Here is a 14,149-nt window from a genome sequence, read left to right on the forward strand (position 1 = left end):
TTTCGCGACCGCAGAACCGTTTCACGGGCTGCATAATCATCGCGGAGTTGAGCAGAAAGTTGTTGAATTTTGAAGGTCATTTTGCGGTCCATTCTGCGATCGCATATAAATTTCGTGGTCCGTATTTTTCCGTCGCAGATTTGGCACGAAGAATTTTGTTGGGTCATTCTGCGATCCATTTTGCGGCCGCATAAATGGTCTGAGGATCGCTGACCTGTCGCAGACCGGTCTAGACCATCCCAGTTCTTGGTATCATTTTTGCGGTCCATTTTGCGGGCTGCATATCTGTTATGCGGGGATTCTACGACCGTAGACCTGAGTTCGGAGGGTCCATTTTTCTATTTTTATAACCCGACCCCATTTTAATAAATAGCCTTTAGGGCTTCTTTTGGAAAGACTGTCTGATGATTTTAGAGAGAGGTAAGAGCATTTTAGAGAGAGAAGGAGGAAATCTAGCATTCTAATCATCCAATCTTGCACCAACCTTCAAGAATCAAGGAAGTCAACCACTAGATTATCAGCTATCCGGGTAAGTCCTACTCCTAAGCTTTCATGCAAGAGGTTGTGAGTTCAAGTATATTGTGGGGGTTGGAAATAGGCCATACATGTGACAATAGGTTGTAGTATGTGGGATTAATGAACCATTTTGGTTAGTTTCTTGTTGAATTTGGTTGAGGGAGGAAGGGATTACCATTGTAGAGCTTTATAGTCTATTTTGCATACTAGGTGTTTGACAAAATTCCTAAGAGAGTTACACCATGTGAATCCTTCTAATTATTATCTGATTTTTGCTATATTCCTATCGATTGTTATTGCAAGAAGTGTTGAGACATTGTACTAACTTAAGGAAATCTCAGACAAGGTATGTTGGCTAAACTACTCTCTTAGAAATGAATTCCATGATGTTCCCGTAAGTTTCAAGTATGGTTGGCTCAAGTTCCTTATTCCCATGTTCCGAGTTGTTCCCAATAAATTCGATTGTCTCGAGTAAGCAAAGTGTCGAGAATTATGTATTCAAAATGTGTTCCGAATGTTCCTATCACATTATGGTATTCGTTGGGAATGTGTTCAAGAATGATATGTGTATTAAAATGTTATGGCTTTGAGTCGTGTTTCAAATGAAAGTCCATTATGCTCAACTTGGAAGGAATACTCAATGCGTCTAAAACTCCTATTGCTCATATATATACTTAAGGCCTTGATTTTGAATGTTCATATTGTTGATAATCTATAAAGATGCTTGAAAGTGAAAGAAGTGAGATGGGGGTATAAAGTATGGTCAACGTACCAAGGATGAAAATTATGTTTGTGGCCAATGGTGCCAAGGAAATGAAGTGATGTGAGAAAGGTTATGAAATGAGCCTTGATTCAACTGTTCCAAATTGACTTCAAAAATAGATTTGCCTAAAAGCTTATGTACTCAAGTCATGCCTAAATGTTGCTATTTTAACTAATGTTATGCTTTGTAAGTATTTCCAATGTGTTTTGAGCTCTTACATATTCATGAGTTAAAATTGTGTATTTCCCTTTTGGGGAAGTATTTCAAGAATAAATGATGTGTTACTCGATTATGATTTTAACTTGTGCTTCGATTACCAACCATTATACTCCATTTCTTGGAAAGAAATCCATTATGTTTAAAGTTTTCATTACTAGGGTGGTATTTGATGTTGGGATTTGAACTAGAAATGTTGGTATTTGGCAAACATGTTTTTCATTATATCTATAAACTTGTAATATTTTTGGGAATCATAAATGAATATCCTTTGAGTAATGGAAAAAGAATGTGGAATACTTGACTTTTCTCATGTCTATCATTTGTATTGATTCTTATATTGTTAATGGGCTACGTTGGGTAGAAGGCATCTAGTAGGCTTGCTCGGCTGGGGTATTCCGGTTGAGCACCGGTCGCGCTCCCCGAGGTCGGGGCGTGACATAGATGCACAATGATAAGAAATTGAAATAAAGTGGCCGAGTCTGACTCAGACTGCCTACGTATCCAAATGGAATCAGGCCAAAACGTAGTTCAATTACAATAGATGACTGAATCCGATATGAATTGCCTACGTATTCCTACCAAAGGAAATCAAGTCGTGGCATAGTTCTTAGTACATACAAAATACTTTTTGGATTTTCTATTACAAAAGAAGAAAGGAGATAAGGGAGACAGACCGAACCCTACGTGGGTTGCCTACGTATCCCACCGTGGGAAGTCAGGTCGGGTGTAGTTCCTTTACAACCAAACCCTAATTCTATTGTCTTCAAATGTAGTATATATTGATTGAATCTGAGTTGATGGGCTTTCTGTTGATTCTGTCGTCCATTTCTGATAGGATCAATGCTCCTCCCGACAACACTCAATGAACCACATAAGGACCCTGCCAATTCAGCTTGAACTTTCCCTTGGCTTCTTCTTGATAAGGGGATATCTTCTTCGAAACCAACTACCCCGATGTGAATTGCCAAGGTTTCACCTTTTTGTTGAATGCGCTGGCCATCCTACTGCTGACCGTGGCATACTGCATCCATTTTCTCTTTTCATCGATGGGCATAAGTTGCTCCCGCCTAACTCGTATCCATTCTGGGTCATCTAACTTGGCTTCTTGAATGACCCTCAAAGAAGGTATCTCGACCTCTGTGGGTATCACAGCTTTGGTACCATATAACAACATGTATGATGTTGCTCCGATGGATGTTCTCATAGTGGTCCGATAAACCAATAAAGCAAAGGATAATTTCTCGTGCCACTGTCTGTGATTGTCCACTATCTTTCGCAAGATCCTCTTGATGTTTTTGTTGGTTGCTTCGGTTGCTCCATTCATTTGCAACCGGTACGCTATGGAATTACGGTGGATGATTCTGAACTTTTCGCAAATCTCCCTCATGAGATCTCTATTGAAGTTGATTGCATTGTTAGTGATGATTGACTCTGGGATCCCGAATCGGCAGACTATGTTGTTACAGATGAAATCTTCTACCACCTTCTTTGTAATGGCTTTGTATGTAGAAGCTTTGACCCATTTTGTGAAGTAGTTAATGTCTACCAGGATGAAACGATGTCTATTTGATGCGGTGGGTTCTATAGGTCCAATCACATCTATGCCCCAAGCGGCAAACGGCTTAGGAGAACCCATTACATTCAGCTCATTAGGTGGAACCACGATGAAATCCCCGTGAATCTGGCACTGGTGACACTTCTGCATGTAACGAATACTATCGCTTTCCATGGTCATGCCAAAGTATCTGGCTCTTAAAATCCTCTTGGCCTAAGTGAAACAATTCATATGAGGTCCGCACGTGTAAGGCCCAGTAAAATTTTCCTAAAAACCCGAATTCCATTATGCCAAAGTAGGCGTAGAGGTTAATAATAGTATAAATTCTTTTTTAGACTTTTTGGATTGAACACTGCGCTGGGATTTGAAGGAAAATGTTGGGAAGAAGTACGCATTTCTGCAGCCCATTCTGCGACCGTAGAACCACTCTGCGGACTGCATACTAGTCGCAGAGTGGGGCAGTTTTCTAGGGCATTTTTTATGTCAATTTCACGTATATTATGCGATTGCATAATCATTTTGCGGGCCGCACTTTGGTCGTATAATCATCCCTAGACCCTTTTGGAAGGAGGTTCTACGGTGCACTACGCGACCGCAGAACAGGTCTGCGGGCCGTATAGTGACCGCATACCAAAACAGTATGCGGAAATAGTCAGGCTACATGGCACTCTAATTTCTATCATTTTCGATCAAGGGGATCAGTTCACAGCCAATTTTTAGAAGAAATTTCAGCAAGGTTTGGGTACTCAAGTAAAGCTTAGTACATCCTTCCATTCATAGACTGACGGGCAAGAAGAGCGGACTATTCAGACACTGGAGGACATGTTGTGTGCTTGTGTTCTTGATTTCAAGGGTAGCTGGGATGATCATTTGCCCCTCATATAGTTTGTTATAACAACAGTTTTCATGCAAGTATTCAGATGGCACCATTTGAGGCATTGTATGGTAGGAGATGTAAATCTCCCATTAGGTGGTTCAAGATTGGGGAAGCAGAGTTGATAGGGCCAGACATTGCACATCAGGCTATGGAAAAAGTTAAGATCATAAAGGAGTGGATGAAAACTGCTCAGAGTCATCAAAAATCCTATTCGGATGTCCGTCGCAGAGAGTTAGAGTTCAAAAAAGATGATTGGGTATTCTTGAAGGTTTCCCCCATGAAGGGTATTATGCGGTTTGGGAAAAAGGGGAAATTGAGTCCGAGGTATGTTGGGCCATAAAAAATCGTCCAGTGGATCGGTGAGGTGGTGTACAAGATTGAGCTACCACCCGAGATGTCATTAGTGCACCCGATATTCCATGTGTCTATGTTGAAGAAGGTAGTTGGAGATCCGTCAGCTATTATGCCGGATGAGACCATTGAGGTTAATGAAGAATTGTCATATGAATAAATTCAGTTTGCCATTCTTGATAGTCAAGTCCGAAAGTTGAAGAATAAAGAAATTGCGTCCGTGAAAGTGTTATGGCGAAACCAACCGGTTGAAGAGGCCACGTGGGAGGCCGAGGAAGAAATGAAGAAGAAGTATCCTTACTTATTTGAATAGCTATGTAATCCTTTATTTTTATGAACTTGTCGGCTATGAATTTTGTATCACTTGTTCAGTTAATGTAAAGGTGTTCCTTTTGATTATATGTTGCTTATGAGGCCACGATTGGTACTGTTATGAGTTTGTGATGTTGTTGGGTTGTGCATATGTTTGTAAGATGTGTTTTCGGGGCTCTCTAACATGTGGATAGGCCTAGTTACAAAGGAAACTCTGGCGACATTTTTGAAAATTTAGGGAGTTAGTTAAATTTGGGGTTACTGGTGTAGGGTATGAAAAACTAAGTTACATATGGTGGAAATAGTATTATCATTCGAGGACGAATGATCTTAAGTGGAGGAGGATGTAAGGCCCGGTAAAATTTTTCCTAAACACCCGAATTCCATGATGCCAAAGTAGGGACTTTGTCAATCAAACAGTGCGCTGGGAGTTGAAGGAAAATGTTGGGCAGAAGTACGCATTTCTGCGGCCCATTCTGCAGCCGCAGAACAACTCTGCAGACCGCAGACTGGTCGCAGAGTGGGGAAGTTTTCTGGGGCATGTTTGATGTCAATTTCGCGGCCATTATGCGACCGCATAACCGTTTCACGGGCTGCACTTTGGTCGCATAATCATCCTTAGACTTTTTTGGAGGGAGGTTCTGTGGTGCACTATGCGACCGCAGAACCGTTCTGCGGTGCATTATGCGACTGCAGAATAGGTCTGCGGGCTGCATAGTGACCGCAGACTAGATAAGTTTTTTTCCAGTTTTGGTACCCCAATTTTGCGGTCATTTTGTGGACCGCATAACCATTATGCGGTCGTATATGCGTCCGCAGAACCCGTTCCGGAGCTTCATTTTTGGGGTTTTTAAACCCGACCCTATTCCGTTAAAACACCTACCTTGGACCATTTTGATCATATTTTCTGATATTTTTAGATTGAGAGAGAGGGTCCTAGAGGGAGGAAGATTATCATATTTTCCGTTAAAACACCTACCTTGAAGATTATCAAGAGAGGCACCTAGGTCTTCTTCCTAAGAGGTAAGATTCTATCACCCAAACTCTTAATTTCAAAATGTAACTAGAATGGGCCATTAGTAAGGTAATTAATGGGGATGGAAGTGCTTACCTTGCATGCATGTGTTCCTAAGGTATGTGGGGAGGTTGTGAGGTAAAGATAGAAAAGAATGGGGTGTGGGTTGGTGGAGTCTTTCACAAAAAGGGCCTTAAAACATTGATGCACACTTAGTGTTTGGTAATATGGTCAAATGAGCTAGAATCATGACCATCTTCCTAATTTTGGTCCAACTTGTTATATTTCTAAAATAGATTGAAATTGCTAAGAATTTCGGATCATATTAGAGTCTAAGAAGCTCAATTGAGGTATGTTGGCTAAACCCCCTTCTTCTTAGAATCGAATCCCATGGTGTTCATGTAATTGAAGTAAGTCCTTGATCATTATTGAATTGGCTATTCCTAATGTGGTTATGTTGAAGGATGTTTGTTCAATGTTTATTCTAAATGCTTTATCATGTCATCTTAACATTTGAGAAAATGTTCAAAATGTGGAATATGTGTTAGGAATGTTAAGACTTCATGTCAAGATCGAAATAAAGGTTGTTATGCCAAATTGTATGAAAAGCCTTTATGTGCCTAAGATTCCCAAATTGCTCATATGTGAATCTAATGTCTTGAATGGGAAGCCTTATTGTTATGGATAATGATAATGATATTTGAATGTGGAAAAACAAAAAGGGACTGGAACTATGAAATACGGCCAAGTGCCAAGAATGATTTTGTAATCGTAATCACTAGTGCCAATGAATTGAAAGTATATGAAAGAAGTACAATGTGAGATGATTGACTGAAAAAGGTGACGTCTCAAATGAGATGGCCTAGCCGATCGGGCCGAGATCGGACTTCGTGTAAAAAAACGGTGGTATTGTGGATGAAATTGTGAAAATGGTTGATGTCTCAAATGAGATGGCCTAGCCGATCGGGCCGTGATCGGATGCCATGCCGCCCACATGGTAGTACTGTGCTGGAAATTTTAACGAAATTGTGGTAATGTCTTAAATGAGATTACCTAGCCGATCAGGTCGAGATCGGACTCCGTGTAAGAATACATAGGTATTGTGAATTGTGGAATATCGGTACTAAAGATCTCCCAACCTAATAATATGGAAATTGACTTGAAAGAGTATATGATCCTTAACTTGTTGTTCTAATATTATTTGAATCCCTTATTGAATTCATGACAGTTCCTCCTGTATTATTATTCATTCTATTGAGTTGGTGTTTAGCTTTACATACTAGTGCTATTCGACGGTACTAACTTCCCTTTTGCTGGGGGCGCTGCATCTAAATGGATGCAGGTGGTTACATAGCACACATTGTTGATCACAGATAGTGCTGCATGCTATTCTCAACGGACTCAGTGTGCCCCATTTCATTCCGGGGTCATGTATTGTACCATTTGTTTATATTGTGGTCACTTTTTGAGGTATAGTTGGGGCCTTGTTGCCGGCACCATCTTTACTCTCTTTTGTATCTTTAGAGGCTCCGTAGACACTATGTGGATTGTATATGGGTGTTGGGAATGTTAAACAAGTATATGTTGTGTTTGATCACTTGTTCCACTCCGACTATAAGAATCTGTATATTTTGAGACTTAAAGGCAAAATAGCTAATGAATTGGTTTAATGTTGTATGTATGAACTTCCTTCTGTCTAATTAATGAAATCATGTCTTTTCTTTATCATGGGTGAGTTGGGTAGAAAGTATTCAACATGCTTGCTCGACCGAGTTCACTCGGTTGAGAGCCGGTCGTGCCTCCCGAGGACGGGGCATGACAAACATGGTATCAGAGCCTAAGGTTTTAAAGTGTCCTAGGATGTCTCGGAGCCGTGTTTGGTAGAGTCCTTCTTATCGGTGTGTTGTCGACCACATCTATAAGTTGGAGGCTACTTGGACATTTAGGAACAATACCCTTCTTTGATTTTCTGGATCGTGCGATGAAACTAATTGTGCAACTGTTCCTCCTCTAACTCGTGCATTCCTTTAACATTCAGTATGTGGCACCTGAGAAGAGAGAAAGAACTGGCCAAGGGGCCAACGCTGCTTTAGGAGTGGCAGTTGACCCTCTATTTGATGATGCGGGTGAATATCCGAGGGGTGAGGATAATCCCCCAACTGCTACACTACCTGATTCTACTACACCGGACCAGGCTACACCAGTTCCTACACCTACTGAGGGTGCGACGGTTCCTCCACCCGATATTCCGATTCCACCTCTAGCCCCAGCTTCCGGTTCTAGTATTTCTGATGGGGATCTTAGGGGAGCTATTCAGATGCTGACTCAAATAATGGCTTCTCAGGCCTAAAGGTCGAATGTTGCACCCACATCTTCTAGCCCACAAATGGATTCTACTAGTTTTAGGGTGAACAGGTTTTTGCAGTTGGATCCTCCGGTGTTCACGGGTGTAATCCCAAGGAGGACCCATAGGACTTCATTGATGAGATGCATAAGACTCTCCGGGTTATGCACGCTACTGAGACGGAGGGAGTGGAGTTGGCCGCCTACCGCCTGAAAGGGGTGGCATATTCTTAGTTTGAGCTGTGGGAGGACTCTCGGGAGGAGGGGAGCCCTCCAGCGAGGTGGAGTGAGTTTGTTGATGCGTTTATAGGCCATTTCTTGCCTGCCGAGAGACTAGGGAAGCCCGTGCCGTAGAGTTTGAGAATCTTAAGCAAGGGAGTAGGAGTGTGTGGGAAAATCGCATGGAGTTCGCGCGCCTGGCAAAATATGCTATTCACATATTACCTACTATGGAGGCTAGAGTGCGCCGGTTTGTGCAGGGCCTTAGCCCCTTGGTTATCAATGAGTCTGCTACAGCTGCCTTGAATTCAGACACGAACTATGGGAAGATGGTGGCATTTTCTCAAGCTACAGAGGACCGTAAATTGAAGAACAGAAGGGAGCGAGAGGGAACTAGCAAGGCCCAATCCGCGGGCAACTTTGGGGAGTCATTTGGTGGGGGAATATCAGCTTTCAAGGGAGGGTCATCAGGGCCATCCCAGTCTCATGCTCAGTCTTCAGCCAATGCACTGCCAGCGGGGCATAGTCAGCAGCAGGGGAGTCGCTTCAGGCCTAATCAGGGCAGCAGGGGACCCCACCATCTGGGCCGATCAAGAAGGAGATTCTCGCAGCAGCGGAGGCCCCCATGCCCCAGGTGTGGGAAGATGCACTCGGGGATCTGCTACATGGACTTACCTATATGTTACGGGTACGGATTGAGGGGTCATGTTCAAAGGGAGTGCCGTTCATCCCGCCAGGGTGCGGGCAGGGGTACAGCACAAGCATCCAGTTCTGTAGTTGCTACATCTTCAGCACCCCCTCCAACCTGAGGCCCTCCAGCGCCAGCAGGGCGTGGTGCAGCTAAGGGTAGTGCGCAGAGTTCTAGAGGACCCAGCCGTTTCTATGCTATGAGTGGTCACCAGAGTGCAGAGGCTTCTCCAGATGTTGTCACAGGTATATTGAATGTCCAAACTCATGATGTATATGCTCTTATTGATCGTAGTTCCACCTTGTCCTATGTTACCCCTTATGTTGCTATGGAATTTGGGATAGAACCGGAATATCTTCCTGAGCCGTTTTCTGTATCTACTCCGGTTGGCGAGTCTCTTGTGGCCGCACGGGTTTATAGGGGTTGTGTTGTCACGGTATGTGGTCGGGACACCGTGGCCGATCTCATTGAATTGGGGATGGTTGATTTAGATGTAATTATGGGAATAGATTGGCTTTATTCATGTTTTGCTAAGCTCGACTGCCGAACTAGAACTGTGAGGTTTGAATTTCCTGATGAGCCAACTGTTTAGTGGAAGAGGGATAATGTGATACCAAAAGGTAGGTTTATTTCTTACCTTAAGGCCACGAAGATGATTAACAAGGGGTGTATCTATCATTTGGTCCGGGTTACGGACACCAATGCTGAGGCGCCTACACTTGAGTCTATGCCAGTTGTGAATGAATTTCCAGAGGTCTTTCCTGACGAGCTCCCTGGGATTCCGCCAGACAGGGAGATTGATTTTGGGATTGATGTGAAGCCAGGCACGCAGCCTATATCTATTCCGCCCTACAGGATGGCACCGGTAGAATTGAAGGAGCTAAAGGAACAATTGAAGGATTTGTTAGAAAATGGTTTCATCCGACCGAGTGTGTCACCATGGGGCGCACCGGTCCTCTTTGTGAGGAAGAAAGATCGATCACTAAGGATGTGTATTGATTACCGGCAGCTCAACAAAGTCATAATCAAAAATAAATACCCACTACCAAGAATAGATGATTTGTTTCATCAGTTACAGGGTGTTGGATACTTCTCCAAAATTGATTTACGATCTGGGTACCACCAATTGAAGATCAGGGAACAGGATATTCCAAAAATAGCTTTCAGAACCCGGTATGGGCACTTTGAATTTTTGGTAATGTAGTTTGGGCTAACAAATGCCCCGGTAGCTTTCATGCACCTTATGAATCGGGTATTCAAGCCTTTCCTCGACTCTTTTGTGATAGTGTTCATTAACGATATTCTTGTGTGTTCACGAGGTCGGGAGGACCATGTCGATTATCTTAGGGTAGTTTTGCAGACTCTTCATTAGCACCAATTGTATGCAAAGTTTTCAAAGTGTGAATTTTGGCTCGAATCTGTCACATTCTTGGGTCATGTTGTCTTTAGAGAAGGAATCAAGGTTGATCCTCAAAAACTTTCAGCAGTAAAGAATTGGCCTAGGCCTACAATGCCCACCGAGATTCACAGTTTCTTGGGCTTAGCAGGGTATTACAGGAAGTTTGTGGAGGGGTTCTCTACTCTTGCCTCTCCGTTGACTAAATTGACTCAGAAAGCGGTTAAGTTCCGATGGTCCGATGCTTGTGAAAGGAGCTTCCAGGAGTTGAAATCAAGATTGACTATAGCGCCGGTGTTGACCCTGCCAGAGGGTTCGGATGAATTCGTGGTATATTGTGATGCTTCAAGAATTGGTCTTGGGTGTGTGTTAATGCAACATGGCAAGGTTATAGCATATGCTTCTAGGCAACTCAAGAATCATGAAAAGAACTATCCAACACATGACTTAGAACTTGCGGCGGTGGTTTTTGCATTGAAAATTTGGCCTCATTATTTGTATGGGGTCCATGTGGATGTATTCACGGACCACAAGACTCTTCAATATATTTTCAAACAAAAGGAGCTGAATCTGAGGCAGAGAAGATGGCTTGAGTTACTCAAGGATTACGACATCGATATTCTATATCACCCGGGGAAAGCCAATGTTGTGGCAGATGCTCTTAGTCAGAAATCTATGGGTAGTTTAGCAAACTTGGAGGTATATCAAAGGCTATTGGCCAAGGAAGTCCATCGATTGGCTAGTTTGGGAGTTCGTCTTACGGACTCTAGTGAAGGAGGGGTAATTGTGCAAAATAGGGCTGAATCATCGCTTGTTGTGGAAGTCAAAGAGAAGCAATACAACGATCCCTTTTTGGTGCAATTGCAGGAGGGGATTCAAAAACATAAAACTATGGCTTTTACTCTTGGCATGGATAATGGTACACTAAAGTACCAAGGGCGACTATGTGTTCCGAATGTAGATGATCTCCGGGAAAGAATTATGACTGAGGCTCACGCTTCTAGGTATTTCGTGCATCCAGGTTCTACAAAGATGTACCACGACCTCAAGGAAATCTATTGGTGGAATGACATGAAAAGGAATGTGGAGGACTTTGTGGCAAGGTGTCTGAATTATCAGCAAGTGAAGGCCGAACATCAACGGCCTAGTGGGTTAGCACAGAACATAGAAATTCCAATATGGAAGTGGGGGATGATTAATATGGATTTTGTGATAGGATTACCATGCACTCCGTGCAAGTTTGACTCAATTTGGGTGATAGTGGACCGACTCACGAAATCAGCACACTTCTTGCCTGTTAAATCTACCGACACAACGGAACAATATGCTCAGTTGTATATCAAGGAAATAGTCAGGCTACATGGCACTCCAGTTTCTATCAGGCTCAGTTCACAGCCAATTTTTCGAAGAAATTTCAGTAAGGTTTGGGTACTCAGGTAAATCGTAGTACAGCCTTCCATCCATAGACCGACGGGCAAGCAGAGCGGACTATTCAGACGCTTGAGGACATGTTGCGTGCTTGTGTTCTTGATTTCAAGGGTAGCTGGGATGATCATTTGCCACTCATATAGTTTGCTTATAACAACGGCTTTCATGCAAGTATTCAGATGGCACCATTTGAGGCATTGTATGGTAGGAGGTGTAGATGTTGGGTGGTTTGAGATTGGGGAAGTAGAGTTGATAGGGCCAGACCTTGTACATCATGCTATGGAAAAAGTTAAGATCATAAAGAAGTGGTTGAAAAATGCTCAGAGTCATCAAAAATCCTATTCGGATGTCCCTCGCAAAGAGTTAGAGTTCAAAGAAGATGATTGGGTATTCTTGAAGGTTTCCCCCATGAAGGGTATAATGCGGTTTGGGAAAAAGGGGAAATTGAGTCCGAGGTATGTAGGGCCGTACAAAATCGTCCAGAGGATCGGTGAGGTGGCGTACAAGCTTGAGCTACCACCCGAGAAGTCATTAGTGCACCCGATATTCCATGTGTTTATGTTGAAGAAGGTAGTTGGAGATCCGCCAGCTATTGTGCCGGATGAGACCATTGAAGTTAATGAAGAATTGTCATATGAATAAATTCCGGTTTCCATTCTTGATAGTCAAGTCCGAAAGTTGAGGAATAAAGAAATTGCCTCCGTGAAAGTGTTATGGTGAAACCAGCAGGTTGAAGAGGCCACGTGGGAGGCCGAGGAAGAAATGAAGAAGAAGTATCCTTACTTGTTTGAATAGTTGTGTAATCCTTTCTTTTTATGAACTTGTCGCCTATGAATTTTGTATCACTTGTTCAGTTAATGTAAAGGTGTTCCTTTTGATTATATGTTGTTTATGAGGCCACGGTTGGTACTGTTATGAGTTTGTTACGTCGTTGGGTTGTGCATATGTTTGTAAGATGTGTTTCTGGGGCTCTCTGACAGGTGGATAGGCCTAGTTACAAAGGAAAGTATGGCGAAAGTTTTGAAAATTTAGGGAGTTAGTTAAATTTGGGGTTGCTAGCGTAGGGTATGAAAAGCTGAGTGGCATAAGGTGCTAATAGTAGACCCTAATCCTCATTCGAGGACGAATGATCTTAAGTGGGGGAGGATATAAGGCCCCGTAAAATTTTTCCTAAAAATTCAGATTCTGTGATGCCAAAGTAGGGACTTTTTGGAATGAACAGTGCGCTGGGAGTTGAAGGAAAATATTGGGTAGAAGTACGTATTTTTGCAGCCCATTCTGCGGCTGCAGAACCACTCTGCGGACCGCAGACTGGTCGTAGAGTGGGATAGTTTTCTGGGACATTTTTTATGTCTATTTCGCGGCCATTATGCGACTGCATAACCATTTCGCGGGCCGCACTTTGGTCGCATAATCGTCCTTAGAATTGTTTAGAGGGAGGTCTGCGGGTCGCATAATCGACCGTAGAATAGGTCTGCGGGTTGCATAGTGACCGCAAACCAGATCAGTTTTTTCCAGTTTTGGCACCCCAATTTTGCGGTCATTTCGCAGACCGCATAACCATTATATGCGACCGCAGAACCCGTTCCGGAGCTTCATTTTTGGGGTTTTTAAACCCGACCCTATTTCGTTAAAACACCTACCTTGGACCATTTTGATCATATTTTATGATATTTTTAGAGTGAGAGAGAGGGTCCTAGAGGGAGGAAGTGATCTTCATCAAATTGCTCTTCAATTCTCACTTAATCAAGAGAGGCACCTAGGTCTTCTTCCTAAGAGGTAAGATTCTATCACCCAAACTCTTAATTTCAAAATGTAACTAGAATGGGCCATTAGTAAGGTAATTCATGGGGATGGAGTGCTTACCTTGCATGCATGTGTTCCTAAGGTATGTAGGGAGGTTGTGAGTTAAAGATAGAAAAGAATGGGGTGTGGGTTGGTGGAGTCTTTCACAAAAAGGGCCTTAAAACATTGATGCACACCTAGTGTTTGATAATATGCTCAAATTAGCTAGAATCATGACCATCTTCCTAATTTTTGTCCAACTTGTTATATTTATAAAATAGATTGAAGTTGCTAAGAATTTCGGATCATATTAGAGTCTAAGAAGCTCAATTGAGGTATGTTGGCTAAACCCCCTTCTTCTTAGAATCGAATCCCATGGTGTTCATGTAATTGGAGTAAGTTGGAGTAAGTCCTTGATCATTATTGAATTGGCTATTCCTAATGTGGTTGTGTTGAAGGATGTTTGTTCAATGTTTATTCTAAATGCTTCATCATGCCATCTTGACATTTGAGAATATGTTCAAAATGTGGAATATGTGTTAGGAATGTTAAGACTTCATGTCAAGATCGAAATAAAGGTTGTTATGCCAAATTGTATGAAAAGTGTCTATGTGCCTAAGATTCCCAAATTGCTCATATGTGAATCTAATATCTTGAATGGGAAGCCTTATTGTTGTGGATA

At 42.6% G+C, this 14,149-nt stretch overlaps 2 protein-coding genes across 2 annotated transcripts; both read left to right on the top strand.

Moving 5' to 3' along the window:
- The first annotated feature begins 8,400 nt into the window (after positions 1 to 8,400).
- Positions 8,401 to 8,979, top strand: LOC138892422 (uncharacterized). Its single transcript, XM_070176137.1, has one exon. The coding sequence runs from the start codon at positions 8,401 to 8,403 to the stop codon at positions 8,977 to 8,979; it is 579 nt and encodes a 192-aa protein (XP_070032238.1).
- A 78-nt stretch (positions 8,980 to 9,057) lies between these two features.
- Positions 9,058 to 12,324, top strand: LOC138892423 (uncharacterized). Its single transcript, XM_070176138.1, has 4 exons — positions 9,058 to 9,103; positions 9,203 to 9,294; positions 11,122 to 11,405; positions 11,862 to 12,324. The coding sequence occupies exons 1-4, from the start codon at positions 9,058 to 9,060 to the stop codon at positions 12,322 to 12,324; spliced, it is 885 nt and encodes a 294-aa protein (XP_070032239.1).
- The last annotated feature ends 1,825 nt before the right edge of the window (positions 12,325 to 14,149 follow it).

The sequence above is a fragment of the Nicotiana tomentosiformis genome, chromosome 5 (assembly GCF_000390325.3).
Source record: "Nicotiana tomentosiformis chromosome 5, ASM39032v3, whole genome shotgun sequence".
Classification (NCBI taxonomy): domain Eukaryota; kingdom Viridiplantae; phylum Streptophyta; class Magnoliopsida; order Solanales; family Solanaceae; genus Nicotiana; species Nicotiana tomentosiformis.

Coding starts and splice junctions, on each gene's coding strand:
- LOC138892422 (XM_070176137.1), top strand. CDS start 8,401: ATGGAGGCTAGAGTGCGCCGGTTTGTGCAGGGCCTTAGCCCCTTGGTT.
- LOC138892423 (XM_070176138.1), top strand. CDS start 9,058: ATGAGTGGTCACCAGAGTGCAGAGGCTTCTCCAGATGTTGTCACAG. Junction 9,104..9,202: donor TTCTCCAGATGTTGTCACAG/GTATATTGAATG, acceptor AATTTGGGATAG/AACCGGAATATCTTCCTGAG. Junction 11,406..11,861: donor GAACATCAACGGCCTAGTGG/GTTAGCACAGAA, acceptor GCAAGTATTCAG/ATGGCACCATTTGAGGCATT.